The sequence below is a fragment of the Somniosus microcephalus genome, chromosome 3, assembly GCF_052327205.1.
Source record: "Somniosus microcephalus isolate GS21.2 chromosome 3, FLI_Smic_1.0, whole genome shotgun sequence".
NCBI lineage: Eukaryota > Metazoa > Chordata > Chondrichthyes > Squaliformes > Somniosidae > Somniosus > Somniosus microcephalus.
In genome coordinates this window covers 141,286,962-141,303,598 of record NC_140989.1, presented here as the reverse complement: position 1 = coordinate 141,303,598, position 16,637 = coordinate 141,286,962, and the positions used below count along the sequence as shown (strand labels likewise).

Genomic DNA, 16,637 nt, shown 5'->3' with positions numbered 1-16,637 from the left:
TTGCTTGAGCAATGGCTTGCTCGGAAACTAGTGTCACCTTACAGTTCAACACATCTTCAATAGTAAACTCAACAATCATCAAAATGAAAAAATATTACATAGCCTTAATTTATAATTAAACTTAAGTTTCTGTGAAGCAGTAGATCTCAATCTTACAAAATGTCTATACTATTGATCATGTAACCCTATATTTACCCCACATTCAGAATGAAATTAGGCCTTGAAATTCAAATAAAAATGTGTGTTTTTTCTTCAGTTTAATTTACTTTGATAGCAATATTCTATGTGAATGAAGCCATGGACCCCTATCCATCCTCATTCGCCCTCTAATCTTTGACATGGTCAACCATTCAGTCCTCCTCTACTGCCTTGCTTTCACTGACCACGTCTAGGGCATTACCTTCCAATGGTGTCATTCCTACCTGTCCCAATGTAGCAAAAGTGCATTACCTGCAATGGCTTTGTCCTCTCATGCCCACAAAGTCGCCTCCTGCATACTCTATGTTCCAACCTTGGCCTTCTCCTAACCCTCATCTACATACTGCCTTTTTGCAGCACCAGTAAGCATGGAGTCAGCATCCATACCTGCTTCTTTGGCCCTGATATTTACTGGGGCAGGTTTTATGTGTGGTGGGGGGAGGAGTTTTGGTCGGGAAGTAAGTCCGGGTTTCCCCGCACATTCTGCAGTTTTAATGTTACAGCGTGCGTCATTTTTTTCCAGCAGGATCCCCATCTGGAAGTCAGCCTGATTGATAGGCTTGGCTCCCCGTCAGGTGGGGAATGCTCTGGAGGAGGCCGCAGGCCAAAAGCAGGTAGGGAGATTTCATAAGAACATAAGAAATAGGAGCAGGAGTAGGCCATTCGGCCCCTCGAGCCTGCCCCGCCATTCAATAAGATCATGGCTGATCTGATTTGGCTTCAACGCCACTTTCCTGCCTGCTCCCCATAACCCTTGACTCCCTTGTAGCTCAAATATATGTCTATCAACTGGGTTAGTGGTAGCGTGGGGGCTCCGGTACTTGCAGCAGTCGGGGGGGGGGCGAGGGTTGGGCTCCGATCCCGGGGAGGGGAGTTCGATCTCTGTTGCCGGGGTGTGCGAGGGGGTTCCAATCTCCGATCCCGGGGTGGGGGGCTCTGTTGTCCGATCCGGGAGGTCTGATCGAGGGTGGGGGGGGGGGTCTTTCAATTGGTGGGAGGGGTGCGATGATGGGCAGGGAAGAAGATAAGCTTGGTGGGGGGGATGGGGAGGAAGCACTCCTGCTCCTCCTGGCCCACAAGCAGTGCTGGAAAGGCACTTACCTGTTCCAGAAGCAGTCCTCACTTCCCTTTAGCTGCCGGGTTTCCTGAGACCGGGTTTCCTGAGGCCCAGGAAACCCGGCTGGTCAGGGTTAAACCTGGAGGATCAGTTAAATCTGAGGCACGCAGCCTTATTATATTTAAATGACCAACCCGCCTCCTGGGAGCGGGTTGGTTGCCGCCCCCCACCACAACTCCATTAAAATTTTCACAGCTCACCTGACCCAAACCCATCCGGTTTTGGGGTTAAAATTCGCCCCTTTGTGTTGAGAAATATGTCCTTATATACTATGATTTCTGCAGCCAAATTTATGCTGCCAAATTTATGCCTGTAAATGGAAAATTAGTGTGAAAATCATAGTAAGCACACTGAATTCCGCTCTGATTCAGCTGCATCACTTCTGAGACCCAAGCGACATGACAGTCCTGATGTGGAGCAACACTGTGTTGACATCAGTATAACAACATAACACACCAGAACACAACATATCTCATGATGCTGTGACATCAAATATTACATATATTAATGCATTATATACATTACTGTGCCTGCACAGCAGTAATCTGGATTTTGGAGGAAGCCGGTGCTCAGAATGGACTATGTATAGAAGCTTGCCATGTATATACTTTACATATACTGAGTTCTGATGAAGGGTCTAAACCCAAAACATCAACCTCGTGGTCCCAGCGAGGAGCCATGCTCAAAAGGAGCACCAGTCAAAAACTGCCACTACAAAGTTGTAGTCCTGTCTCTGACCAGTGGTCCCTTCTAGCAGAGCTACCTGCTGGAAGCACGGCATCAGTGAATTTACCGTTAAGCCATCTTTTCTTTTTCAGATGCTGATGGGCACTTCCAACATTGTCAATTTTCATTACAGTAATTAATGTAAGAGCAAATTGCACCAAGTATAACCTGGTCAGCACGATGAGACAGTATCATTTCATGCACCTCATTCAAGCCTGTCCAGTAAATATATCATTGGTATACACTTAACATTATTGGAAGAGCTACCAGTCTCTCCTGACAGAGAGTAGGTTCAGCTCCTTTGATACTACCATTACATAACAAATTGCTAAGATCAGTTCCCACTAAGATTAACTTTGTAGGGCTCAAACTGTATTAAGTTTTTAATTAATTACATTCAAAGCAAAAAAACACTTTATAGTTTGAAAAACGATTTGAGTTTCAGCTAACTAAGATAGCGAATGAAATTCAGAGATTTGAAAACATACCTTGTATGTGTAACAATGTCTGTCAAAGCGCCACCTTCCAGAAACTCCATAACTACCCATAATTCATCTCCAACTAAGTAACTGTTGTACATGTCCACCACATTTTCATGGTGGTAATCGCGCATAATTACAACCTATATGTTAAAAAAAGACAAAATTAGAAAATCATAGATCTCTGAAGCAAATTATAAAAGATCTAATCAAACAGGATGTATTATATTTTAAAATTATAATTGTATTTTTTTAATCCACAGTATTAATTTCCATAAGGACAGCATCCAGAATACAGAAGATAGTGATACATTAAAGGAGGACACCAGATAGGACCCTACCATAAACCGCCAGCTGTAATTGGCCAACTTAATGTCTGGTAACTAAGAAGGGGTCTTTATTCTGTACCTGTACAGTTAAAAAAAATCATAGAAAGTGACATAAGTGTAGATTGAATATTATTTTAAATGAAAGAAGGGGCACATCTGATCATTCCCCAAGGCATATCACAGAATGCCCAACGAGTCATAGGTGCCCTAAAGAAAACAGTGCAAATTAAGACAAAAGTAACAAGGCAGAAGAAATTAAGCTATCTAAATTTGGGAAAAGGGAACTATAAATACTTTCTTGGGACTTTAAAAAACATAGGAAGATTGTGCAGGGTACCTTTAAACTTCACCCTAGTAGTGCCAGTGGCTGAAAACGAAAACTTCAAGATTTGGAGGAAAGGCTTCCATTAAAATCTCTGATAAAAATGTAACTTGTTCTTCTTATGAACTACGAGTGATGGAAAAGAAAGAGTGTTTTGAGAGAGAGTGCATATGAGAGAGAGATTCCCAGACTCAGTTATTGGCCCAGAAATTCGGGTCTCCATGGGTGAGTACGCACGGGGTAGGCCCGATGGAAGTGCCGGTTTCCTGCATGCACTGCGCATGCACGGGAAACCGGCACTTCCGTTCCTCTGAACGAAGAGGTTCAGAGGTCGAACGCGTGCGCGGGGGAGGCTGCGCGTGCGCATCGAACTTCGTTTTTTTTTTACAGGTTTTCCCGGGAGGGTAAGCCTGCAGAATTTAGAAATATAAAAAGCAGGCGTAAGGCCTGCTTTTTACAAGGTAAGTGGTGAATTAATTAAAATTAAAACATTTTTTTCCACAGATTTATTATTTTTAAATACTTTAAAGCAAGGTAAGTTGATTTTTAGCCCCGTTAGAAAATAAAATTTAAATTGTTTAAAATAGTTATTTCATGTAATTTATAGTTTATTTAAAAAATGTGTTTAAAAAAAAATTTATTTGAAGATTTAGTGCTATTTTGGGGCTGTAGTATTTATAAGTCTTGACAGCACTTCCTGTCAGACTTATGAATGAAGCATTCCCTGCTCCGATTGGCTGCCCATGGCCCACATGATCCCAGGGGACGCATCGAACTAACTGTGCCCCTGGGATACGCAAGCACTGCGCGCCGGCAGCTGGACCAGGCCTCGGATCGGAATTTCACGGGAGCCCACAGCTCAACGGTCGGCGCGCTAGGTAAGTGCAGATCGGGGGCTTGCACCCGCGGGAAGCCCCCGACCCGAATTTCTGGGCCATTATGTTTTCTGGTTGTAAGGTATCTTTTAAATAGATCTTGGCCCTTTCCTTTTTATATTGGGAATAAAAAGTTTTATGGGCTAGCTACATTCCACGTGACTAATTTGCAATTCAATTAAATACCATTACTGTTAATGTTTATTCTATCTATAATGATTGGTCTCTGTATTTGAATTACTGTCAGATCATGGACTCCTAAGGTTAGGCATTTTAAAATATGTGCAGTCATTTCTTCCTCCCTAGCACTAACCACATGTTACTCCCAATGATGCCAAGTTAGTTGGAGATTAGATATATTGCTGGAAATAATTCAGCTCACCTGACAGCTTCACTAGCTCTGCAATCACTTTGGGTAATAAATGCACACTTACACCTCTTTTGGCTCACTTCCCTCCACCCCCAGCCAACTCTCTTACTGTCTCCAACCAACACAGACAAACTAACATTCTCAGATTAATGCTCGACATTACCCTATTGTATCAGAGACGGAACAGAATGGATTCAATCTCTTTACCAAAAATGGCTATTGCGATTAGCCATTTTCAAGTACTTTTCCCAGCTAACCACCTTATTTCCAAGGAATTATTAGATAGAAAAAAACTTAAGGAAGCACCAAGAGACTTTTAAGCTTAGGTACATATCTTAAATCCATGCATCTCTTTCTAAACGGTTCTTATTATCTCTAAGTACGTCCTGGCACAGACTCGGCCTCTGGCATCATTAGGCAGTTAAAGAGATAGATAGATGCGAAAATCCCTCCAGCATTTTGTGCATCTTTGAGGTTCACATAGCATAATTAAGCTCTGCAGAAAGTCAGATTTGATAGCAGCGTAAGAGTTTTCATTTAAAAATTCATTAAAAAACGTACTCTGCTCGATTTCCTTTAATCCAGAATACAACATTAACCCCGCCAGCCCTTTCCCCACCAAAAATTAAACGTGGTGTTTGAAATAAAATCCCTTAAGCCCCCTCAGAGGTAAAATCATAGAATCATAGAAAGTTACAGCATGGAAGGAGACCATTTCGGCCCATCGTGTCTGCGCCGGCCAAAAAAGAGCTATCCAGCCTAATCTCACTTCCCAGCTCTTGGTCCATAGCCCTGCAGGTTACAGCATCCCAAGTGCACATCAAGTACTTTTTAAATGTGGTTAGGGTTCCTACCACCCTTTCAGGCAGTGAGTTCCAGACCCCCACAACCCTCTGGGTGAAGAAATTTCCCCTCAAGTCCCCTCTAAACCTTCCACCAATTACTTTAAATCTGTGCCCCCTGGTTTTTGACCCCCTCTGCTAAGGGAAATAGGTCCTTTCTATCCACTTTATTTATGCCCCTCATAATTTTATACACCTCAATAAGGTCTCCCCTTAGCCTCCTCTGTTCCAAGGAAAAAAGACCCAACCTATCCAGTCTTTCCTCATAGCTAAGATTCTCTACTCCCGGCAACATCCTTGTAAATCTCCTCTGTACCCTCTCTAGTGCAATCACATCTTTCCTGTAATGTGGTGACCAGAACTGCACGCAGTACTCTAGCTGAGGCCTAACTAGTGTTTTAAACAGTTGAAGCATAACCCCCCCTGCTCTTGTATTCTATGCCACAGCTAATAAAGGCAAGCATTCTGTATGCCTTCTTAACCACCTTATCTACCTGGCCTGCTACCTTCAGGGATATGTGGACATGCACTCCAAGGTCCCTCTGTTCCTCTACACTACTCAGTGTCCTACCATTTATTGGCCCAGAACTTCGGGTCGGGGGCTTCCCGCGGGTGCAAGCTCCCGACCTGCACTTATCTAGCGCACCGGCCGCTGAGTTGTGGGCCCGCGTGGGATTCCGATCCTGGGCCTCCTCCAACTGCTGGCGCGCAGTGCTTGCGTATCCCAGGGGCGCAGTTAGTTCGATGCGTCCCCTGGGATCACGTGGGCCATGGAGAGCCAATGGTAGCAGGGAATGCTTCATTCATAATTTTGACAGGAAGAGCTGTCAAACCTATAAATGCTATAAGCCCCAAAACATCACTAAAACTTCAAATAATTTTTTTTAAAACATCACATTTTTAAAATAACTATAAATTACATGAAATAACTATTTTAAACAATAATTTAAATTTTTGAAAAAATTAATTACATTTTCTAACGGGGCTAAAAATAAACTTACCTTTCTTTAAAGTATTTAAAAATAATAAACCTGTGGAAAAAATGTTTTAATTTTAATTAATTCACCACTTACCTTGTTAAAATCAGGCCTTGCGCCTGTTTTTTAAAAGTGTAACTGCTGGAGACTTGCCCTCCCGGAGAAACCTGCAAAAAAAACGTAAGTTCGATGCGCGCTGCCTCTCCGGCGCATGCGTGCCACCTGTCAACCCCTTCTTTCAGGGGAACGGAAGTGCCGGTTTCCTGCGCATGCGCAGTGCGTGCACGAAACCGGCACTTTCGTTGGGCCTACACGCGAGTACCCCGTGCATACTCACACGTTGGGACCCGAATTTCTGGGCCAATGTGTATTCCCTTTCCTTGTTAGCCCTCCCCAAACGCATTACCTCACACTTCTCCAGATTGAATTCCATTTGCCACTGTTCTGCCCACCTGACCAATTTATTGATATCTTCCTGCAGTCTACAGCTTCCTTCTTCAGTATCAACCACACAGCCGATTTTAGTATCATCTGCAAACTTCTTAATCATATCCCCTATATTCAAGTCTAGATCATTGATATATACCACAAAAAGCAAGGGACTAAGTCCTGAGCTCTGCGGAACCCCACTGGAAACAGCCTTCCAGTCACAAAGACACCCATCAACCATTACCCTCTATTGTTGTCTCCGAGCCAGTTTTGAATCCAACTTGACACTTTGCCCTGGATCCCATGGGCTTTTAACTTTGTGACCACTGTGCCATGTGGAACCTTATCAAAAGCCTTGCTAAAGTCCATATACACTGCATCAAACGCACTACCCTCATCTACCCTCCTTGTTACCTCCTCAAAAAATTCAATCAAGTTTGTCAGACACGACCTTCCCTTAACTATCCTTGATTAATCCGTATCTTTCTAAATGAAGATTTATCCTGTCCTTCAGAATTCTTATAATTTTCCCACCACCGAGGCTAGGCTGACTGGCCTGTAATTACTCGGTCTATCCTTTTCTCCCTTTTTAAACAAGGGTACCACAAAATGGATTCATTATTTTAAGGGCCAGCAGGAGATTGATCTCCTGCTGGAGTGCCTTCTTTTAACACGGACCTCATTAAAAAGTAAAGCTGATTGTTTCCTAACCTGAACAGAAAATCCGGAAAATTATTTTTTTGGGGGGAAAAAAATACCGATCTGTGATTCAACTGCTAGAATAAGTGTGAGGTAGAGGCAGAAAGTTGGGAAAAACCTTATCAAACCAGTTTGTGTCTGGCAGTGTCTGAGAGCCTTTATGATAGCACCTCTTCAACCTGGGATGACTTGGTGGAAGTTGGAAGACTTACTTCATGACTGAAGGCAGAAAAATAAACAAAACTGTGGTTTCTGGGCTCATTCTGTGGCAGTACACGCCTCCAAGACTAAGACAATCACAAGTCCTTAATGGCTTTGTCAAGTTCCAGATTAAAAACCTTTGTTCCTTGAAACGTAAGCCCGTTCAAGCAACGTTCCAATCTTTGTATCCGTGAGCTGGTGGATTTTGCCCTAATTTTTAAATATTCAGCGACTAATAAGGCAAAAGATTTGGCGATTTTAAACAAGCAGATAGGAAACTTGTATTGCGAATATGCTGACTACATTAGTTAAATGATTTCCTACAGCAGCCAAACTGGTTGAAGTAAGACTGAAAGTAAATTAAAAGATGAAGAGCAGTATGCTTGCAATGTCCCCCCACAACCCCCCGAAAAAAAAATGTAGGTGAAAGAGCATGCAAAAAGCATTAAATAGGCACAGAGAATATATCAACTGCTTTATTTTCCAAGGAAGACAGCAAACCTGCTGGGAAATAATACAGTTGATTTATTCTGAGTCCTGACTACATGATGCCACTACCTCCTGTCTTTTGGATGCCAGTTTGTCCCATAATGGCTTCTGTGGATTGGAAAAAGAATAATGAAAAATACTTTTAGAAAATCAAATACTTTTTAAGCATTCAAAAGAATGCAAAGAAATTAAACCTGAAAAGCAGTAGCATCAATTTTACTCCACATTAATAAATATAAAAGTATTAAACAAATAGAACATTAGTTAAACCTTACCCTCAGCATGCTTTCATTTTTATTTTCTGTGTATTCTATTTTGGGGTATTGGCGGGCTAGATTGTCCACTCATTGACTACAGCAATAAGTTGCATTTATTTAATGCCTTTAAAATTAAAAAAATGCCCCACGGTGATCACTAAAATAAATAGATAAGGAAATGGACACTGAGCCATGGAGGGAGAGATTAGAAGGAGTAGATCGAAGAGATGGGTTTTGATGAGGTTGCTAAAGGTGCAGGGAGAAGTGGAAAGGTAGAGGCACATAGGGAGCGGGTTCCAGAGAATGGAACTGAAGGCTCTGCCACTAATGGTGGGCTGAAGGCAGGGTGATATGTACAAAAGGCCAGAGTCAGAGGACCAGGGGATGTGGGTAGGGATGTAAGACTGGAGGAGATTGCAGAGATAAGGTGAAGCATGATGATGCAGAGGAGGAAATTTACCTTAAAAACAATGAGCCTAAGGCTTTTAAAAAAAAAGGCCCCTTTCAAGATTAACCTTGGAAGACAATATTAATGGCGTCAACAACAACAACAAGTTGTATTTATATAGCACCTTTAACGTAGTAAAACATCCCAAGGAGCTTCACAGGAGTATTAAAAGACAAAAAATTTGGCACCGAGCCACATAAGGAGAAATTAGGGAAGGTGACCAAAAGCTTGGTCAAAGAGGTAGGTTTTAAGGAGCGTCTTAAAGGAGGAGAGGGAGGTAGCGAGGCGGAGAGGTTTAGGCAGGGAATTCCAGAGCTTAGGGCCTCGGTAACAGAAGGCACGGCCGGCAATGGTGGAGCGATTATAATCAGGGATGTTCAAGAGGGCAGAATTAGAGGAGCGCAGATATCTCGGGGGGCTGTGGGGCTGAAGGAGATTACAGAGAAAGGGAGGGGCGAGGCCATGGAGGGATTTGAAAACAAGGATGAGAATTTTGAAATCGAGGCGTTGTTTAACTGGGAGCCAATGTAGGTCAGCGAGCACAGGAGTGATGGATGAACGGGACTTGGTGCGAGTTAATTGAGAAGGCCGCAGTATAGAGACCAAGGAGGATAATGAGAATGCTGGAACTTGGTGGGTGGGGGGTCCAGACAAAATAATGGGAAAATACAATTGTTCAAACAAAATATATTAAGTGCTGAAAACACATAGGAGGTCTGTTAACATCCAAAAAAGAGAGGAAAAAGTTAACATTTTGGGGGTGCAGTCTTGTCAGAAGTTTTAACTTTTATTTTTCTGTTTTCAGAAGCTGACAGGCCTGCTGTGTACTTACAGCATTTTCTGCTTTTACTTTAGATCGACAGCATTTGCGGTATTGTTCTTTTTATTGCTACAGTTTGAACATTTCTATGTAGGTAGGTTTTAACGCTCTACAGTAACAACGTAAAAAGACACCTATAGTACTTGAAATAATTTTGTTATTGCCAATTTCAATTGCTGATTGAATGACAATATAGCATACTTTACATTAAATTAAAAAATTGCATAACCTTATCCTCAGAGCCCCATGTCATAGCTTTGGCAATTTAACATACATATAAAAATAAGAACTGGAAGACTTCTAGTTCTGAAAGCTCTAAACACTTGCAATTGATCGTAAACCATGAAGGAAAGAATGAAACAGCAGTGGATTGTAACCCTTTTAATTTGCATTAGCACTTATGTGGACATGTCAAATGGGTATTCAGTAGCTACTTTATTGCAACTTATATTGAAGTACAGTAAACAGAGCTAAACCACAACTGTAACAAACATATATTTTTATGTTGGAAACAGCTGGGGGCACCTTGTTTACCATCTTATGTGACCTTCTCCACGAAATAGAATCGCCTAGATGGGGAAAAATTTAGTCAGATATAACCTCAGAAAAGTAATCTTATCAATCTCACTGGCTCAATATCAAATTTTGGGAATTATTTTATATTGATTCAAAGACATTCTCATGTATGAAATAGATATTTTCTCTAACCTCATTGAAGAGCAGTTCCCTCCTCTGCTGTTTTCTTAGGTCCATTTTCTTCACTGCCACTTGTTTCCCAGTGTGTTTCTCTGTTACAATGCAAACGATGCCTGTGGAGCCCTCTCCGATTTTGATGAAGTTTTCTAAGTACTCCCGTGGATCACCAGCATTAACTACAAGTTGCAGGGCAGCTCTGAACTGCTCATGGGATACACGAGTGGGCTGCTGTTGTGTCGATGAACTCCAGCTTGGATATTGGTAAGCACCTTGGTTAACATATTGAAAATTCGACTGAGGAGGCGTATTGTGGTATTGAGATGTTTTGCAGTATGATGATGGAAAATAATGACTAGATGTTGCGTAGATGGGGTTAGTTGGACACTGAGGTAGTTTTGATGGGCCTCGAGGATAGGTGTCTGACCCAGTCATCTGAGGACTTAAACCCCTTTGTGGTTTTTCATAATCCACCTATAATACAAAAAAAAACTAGCGGATAATCCAATTATACTCATGTTCTTTCAAAAACCTTACTGCTTGCTGCATACCCAATAATCCCTACCTACATGGTCTGACCTCTTTATGACAAACTGTACACAGTCTCAATGGAAGACCTTAGGCACAGCCTCATGATGTATCACAATTGCAAATAATTACAGCCACTGATTCATTTAATCAATCACTTTCACCAGTGGTGCTCGCGGATGGACAGGACATAAAACGCAACACTGCTATCAATTGCCAGCACCACTACTGGCTGTCTGCCAAGAGTCCCCTGATCCATGTTAGTTAAATGCACATTAATCTGAATTTGGCAGAGTAATCAAGGACCCAACTGAACTGTGAAATTGAATTCTGCAGTGGAACATCATTTGCCCGTTTTATGCTAAGACTGCAGAAAAGAAATACTGCAGCATCAATTTGTCACTGCTATCTGCTGTTAAGGTGGAGGACTGAGTGTCCAATACTTTTAGATTGCATTATATTTGGGCGCTAACTGAGAACAGAATTATCATTGATAAAAGATAGGCTCTTGAAGGAGAAATTAATTCCCCATCTCAAAATGAAAATGCGAGAGGAACGTGCATATTTTAAAAATCATGCCTCCTTGAATGATCCCCTTTCTTACCAGAAATATGCCATTTAAATTGCTTGATGATGACAAAGATAAATAACAGTATTCCTCCCTAAAGTAGTAATCATATTAATCCTGCCTGTAACGTTAAAAGCACTGATATAGTGTTGTGTGAAGGAAGCACAGCAAACTGGGCACCAACATGCTGCGCCACAGACTCGTGCATCTCAAGCTCATGCCCACGATCCTCTACAACAGGGGTATCCAAACTGTGGCAACCAAACTTTGCAATCTGTCCTATGATGTTCATGTAACTCACTCCTATTTGTGCTTATCATTCTTATTTCTTGGTTTGCCCTGTTTGAATTCTATGGCTCTGAAAATGTGGAAAGGTTCATTCTTAGCATGACTATATCATTGGTGGAATGATGGATCCGCAGTTTGAGATATATGCCAGTTAATGGGAATGTGGATTCAATCTTAATGTATGGCCATCGAAACTTCATTATACACATCTATGGGCCCAAGACCAAAAGCTTGGGCACCCTGCCTTCACACACTAAGCTGCATTGCTATTATGAGGTAGCATTTGGAGGCCAGACAAGAATGGAAGGAGGGTAAACAATCGGCAGGCTGCTCCTCTACACACTCTAGCAGCTGTTTTCATTGCAGTATTGGTGTGGACTTTGAAGTCAATCACCCAGTTCCCCTCTTGGCATGGAGAGTGTGCAGCTTGGGGACAGCAAGAAAGGGGATGGAGAGTAAATGTAAATACACACAACTGTTGGATAAGTTAACTATTACTGCATTCCATTATTGGATTAGAACTGCTTAAGTCACAAAAAATAATTTAGACTCTTAATCACCATGGTTCAGTAGCATATAATTTGTGTAATTTTAAATGTAAAAGAAAATCTTCAGGATTCACGAATTGGCAGTGCTGTGGGGAGATTTGTGCTCCAATATATTCTGCTCTAATGTGGCAGGATGCAGGTTTGAGCACATAATTCGCCACATTCTGAATTCACAATCCTAGCAATGTTGTTAGGAAGCTGTGCCAAGTGGATGAAGGGCAATTCTTTATGGTAAAGCCACAAAAACTGGAAGGCAAAATTACCTGGACTATTCTTATAGACACACCTCTTTGAGGTTCACCACAAACATTATAAAAGCTGAGAACAGGCTGCTTTCCCATTGTCTCATCTGTGAAATGCTGTGAGTTATGAAGCGGGTAAAAATGAGGCAAGATAAATGGATGAAGTGGAACAAATTGAAAAATTGTAGCTGATATAATTTGAAATTAGTATTTAATATTTATTCAATTTGTTTCTCCTAATCATCATATACCATTTATGCTAAGGACATACAACAGAATGGTTTCTCTCCCATTCCACCTGCAATTTATAAACTTCCAAAAGAATTGAATCAAATTCATATTTGCTAAATTTGTGATTCCACGGAAACAAAAAAACAGTCCATGGCAATAATCCATGTTAGAACCTTTCCATTCTGCAAGACGGAGCCTGATAAGTCAGTAAGCACTCTTAGGTACTTTTCTCAATCAGTTGTATTATTTAGACAGAAAGAAAGTTGATTAAAAATAAATTAATTCCTTCCTACTGTACATTTAACATTTAAAAAATATATGTATGTATAGATACACACATACATAAACATAATACATATAAAATACAAGGCATTTGCCCCATTTCTATTAAGAAAGCATTTGAGAAAATAAGGAACATTTCAGAGCTAGTACCAGAGAACTGCAAATGGTACTATTACACAACAAAAGCCATAGCTGTTTTGGTCAATTGCGGTAATAGTACGGTGCTTCAGACCTGCATTGGGGAAATATGCAAAGCGTCCTCTGACTCGACTTCACCACATTACTGTTCATTTTCCATTAATAGCGTTTGCGCATTGCTGAGACTGATTCACTCCCCAAGGAATACCTTTCACAGCTTGTAAATACAGGCTGCATTCAAGATCAGGTCAACGGTGCAGATTATGTTCTGACATGGAATCTATCACAGAAGCTCAGGAAAATGGAACAGCTTGATGCTGCGGAGTGTGACTATTGACTCCCTGAGTGCTCTTTTTGTACCCAATCCTCCTCATTAAAGGAGCAGTATGCCTTTTGTAACAGAACCAAATATCTGGTTGTAAAATGGTGAGTGGGCTATGTCACAAAATAGATCCATCCAAGAAAATCATCCAGGCAAATTAATATTAGATAGAAAAATCCACATGCTGTGCGCTCAACAATTTATTTTTGTTGGATATCACCATAGCAACAGGCTTTTGTGTGACCTGAGGAAAAGATAAGAGAAAAAATACTGCAGGCAGAACCCTCTTTCTGTTACCAGCAGGCAGTGCCGTCATGGGACACAAAAACAGAAAATGCTGGAAACACTCAGCAGGCCAGGCAGCATCTGTGGAGAGAGAAACAGAGTCAATGGGCTGGATTTTTCCTGCGGAGGCGGGATGGCGGCGGGAGAGCTGGTTGGCGGGTTCCAGTCCCACTCCCATCTGCAGCCGCTCTCTGGAAATTATATTCCGTAGATTGGCCTTGTTAAGCCCGCCCTACGGGGTTCCTGGCCAATTAATAGGAAGCGGGTCTGATGATGTCATTTGATGATGCGTGATCAGCCGGTTTCCTTAAAGGGACCATGGCCACATTGATTTTGACATGTGCCGTCAGTGTTCTGCAGCATTGAGGTGCTGCAAACACTGACAAGCACTGCACAAAGGTCCACGGCTGCACCCAGGCTCTCCCATGATTCCCTCCATATGCTTAAGGAGGAAGTCATAGAAACATAGAAGATAGGAGCAGGAGTAGGCCATTCGGCCCCTCGAGCCTGCTCCGCCATTCAATGCGATCATGGCTGATCATCCAAATTCAGTACCCTGTCCCTGCTTTCTCCCCATAGCCCTTGATCCCCTTAGCCTTAAGAAATATATCTAACTCCTTTTTTGAATATATTTAATGTATTGGCCTCAACTGTCTTCTGTGGTAGAGAATACCACAGGTTCACCACTCTCTGGGTGAAGAAATTCCTCCTCATCTCAGTCCTAAATGGCTTACCCCTTATCCTTAGACTGTGACCCCTGGTTCTGGACTCCCCGCCATCAGGAACAGCCTTTCTGCATCTAGTCCTGTTAGAATTTTGTAAGTTTCAATGAGATCCCCTCTCATTCTTCTAACCTCTTGCGAATATAAACCTAATCGACCCAATCTCTCTTCATATGTCATTCCTGCCATCCCAGGTATCAGTCTGGTGAATCTTCGCTGCACTTCCTCCATGGCAAGAACATCCTTCCTCAGATAAGGTGACCAAAACTGCACACAATACTCAAGGTGTGGTCTCACCAAGGCCCTGTACAACTGCACCAAGACATCCTTGCTCCTGTACTTGAATCCTCTTGCTATGAAGGCCAGCATACCATTTGCCTTCTTAACCGCCTGCTGCACCTGCATGCTTACCTTCAGCGACTGGTGCACAAGGACACGCAGGTCTCGTTGTACTTCCCCTTTTCCCAATCTATTGCCGTTCAGATAATAATCTTCCTGTTTTTGCCACCAAAGTGGATAACCTCGCATTTATCCACATTATACTGCATCTGCCATGCATCTGCCCAATCGCCCAACCTGTCCAAATCGTACTGGAGTTTCTCTGCATCCTCCTCACAGCACACACGCCCACCCAGCTTTGTGTCGTCTGCAAACCTGGAGATATTACATCTAGTTCCCTTGTCCAGATCATTAATATATATTGTGAATAACTGGGGTCCTAGCACCGATCCCTGCGGTACCCCACTAGTCACTGCCTTCCACGCGGAAAAAGACCCGTTTATTCCAACTCTTTGCTTCCTGTCTGCCAACCAGTTCTCTATCCAAGTCAGTACCTTACCCCCAATCCCATGTGCTTTAACTTTCCACGCTAGTCTCTTATGCGGGACCTTATCGAAAGCCTTCTGAAAGTCCAAATACACCATGTCCACTGGTTCTCCCTTATCTATTCTACCAGTTACATCCACAAAAAATTCCAGTGGATTAGTCAAGCATGATTTACCTTTTGTAAATCCATGTTGACTTTGTCCGATCCTGTCACTGTTTTCCAAGTGCTCTGCTGTTACATCTTTTATAATGGACTCTAGCATTTTCCTTACTACCGATGTCAGGCTATAATTCCCCGTTTTTCCTCTACCACCTTTTTTAAATAGTGGGGTTACATTAGCTACCCTCCAATCCATGGGAACTGTTCCAGAGTCTGTAGAATTTTGGAAGATCATCTGCAATGCATCTACTATTTCTAGGGCCACTTCCTTAAGTCACAGCACACAGGGAGGTTCTCTTCTCTTCCAACGGGCGGAACAGACCTCCGCAGGAGACCAACGCAGCCTGGTTGCACATTGCACAAGAGGGCACAAGCAGGGATGTGGTCAGGAGTCCCTGGCTGCAATGGTGCCAACTTTTCAATGATCTCAGTAGATCACGAAACGCTACTGCAAAGCCACACTCAAACACATCCTGCTGTGCCACTCATCACATCCCCATCACTCTGTCTTCCATACCCTAATCCTGCACATCCTTACTCACACCAACTTACCTTGCACCTCCACCCATCCCTCTCTATCTACATTATCACTTCCCCATCTCACTAGCCACCCCTCACTCACTCTCATCCTACTGCAAGCATACCAACTAACAACACACAAGTGTAGGCACTTGAGAGGCTTAGCCAATGTTCATGTGAAGTTTCTGTTGATGTGTTGTCATACATTGAAATCTATATTTTCAACACTTCTACTTATTGGACAGATCTGTGCTCACCTTGAGAAGTGTCTTAGTGAGTTCCAGTGAATGTTGAGACATAACTCCCCCCCTCCGCTCCACCCCCGCTATTGTGATGAGTGTGAAAGGAATGGCTTGGACATTATAGGGATGCTTTATAATGTTGGTGTGGGATGGTGTCAACCTGGCGCATCATGTGGCAGCCAGAGTGTACAGCGTCAAGTGAAGTAAATCTGGCCATGGTGATGCCATCGCTGGCCTCCCGGGCAGCAATGTTGTCAGGTGCTGATGCCCTGTGTCCTGGGCAGCATCAGTTGATGGCGGAGAAGCTTGGTGTTGTTGTTGGTGATGTTGGCGTGCCTGGTGATGTTGGTGTTGGGGCTGATTCAGAGGACCAAGGTGTGAATTTTTCAAGGGCACCGATGTTGCTGGAATAGATGGCAGCTGCAGTTGAGATGACAGAAGTGATCTGTCAATGGTGAGAGGTTGT

General features: G+C 42.6%; 1 protein-coding gene across 11 annotated transcripts in view; it reads right to left on the bottom strand.

Annotated features, from left to right (window-relative positions):
* The window catches only part of pak5 (p21 protein (Cdc42/Rac)-activated kinase 5), a 486,760-nt gene that overhangs the window by 41,284 nt on the left and 428,839 nt on the right, over positions 1 to 16,637 (bottom strand). For 9 of the 11 annotated variants that reach the window (XR_015077543.1, XM_085981687.1, XM_085981689.1 and 6 more), the window contains 3 exons: positions 10,287 to 10,745; positions 8,123 to 8,161; positions 2,530 to 2,663 (listed from right to left, as the gene is read on the bottom strand). Coding sequence is in view for 10 of the 11 variants with exons in the window: in XM_085981687.1 (XP_085837813.1) it covers positions 2,530 to 2,663; positions 8,123 to 8,161; positions 10,287 to 10,745 (632 nt within the window). In the remaining variant the exon portion in view is untranslated. The remainder of the gene's footprint in view (positions 1 to 2,529; positions 2,664 to 8,122; positions 8,162 to 10,286; positions 10,746 to 16,637) is intronic. The other 2 variants (XM_085981691.1, XM_085981695.1) reach the window with 1 other exon arrangement.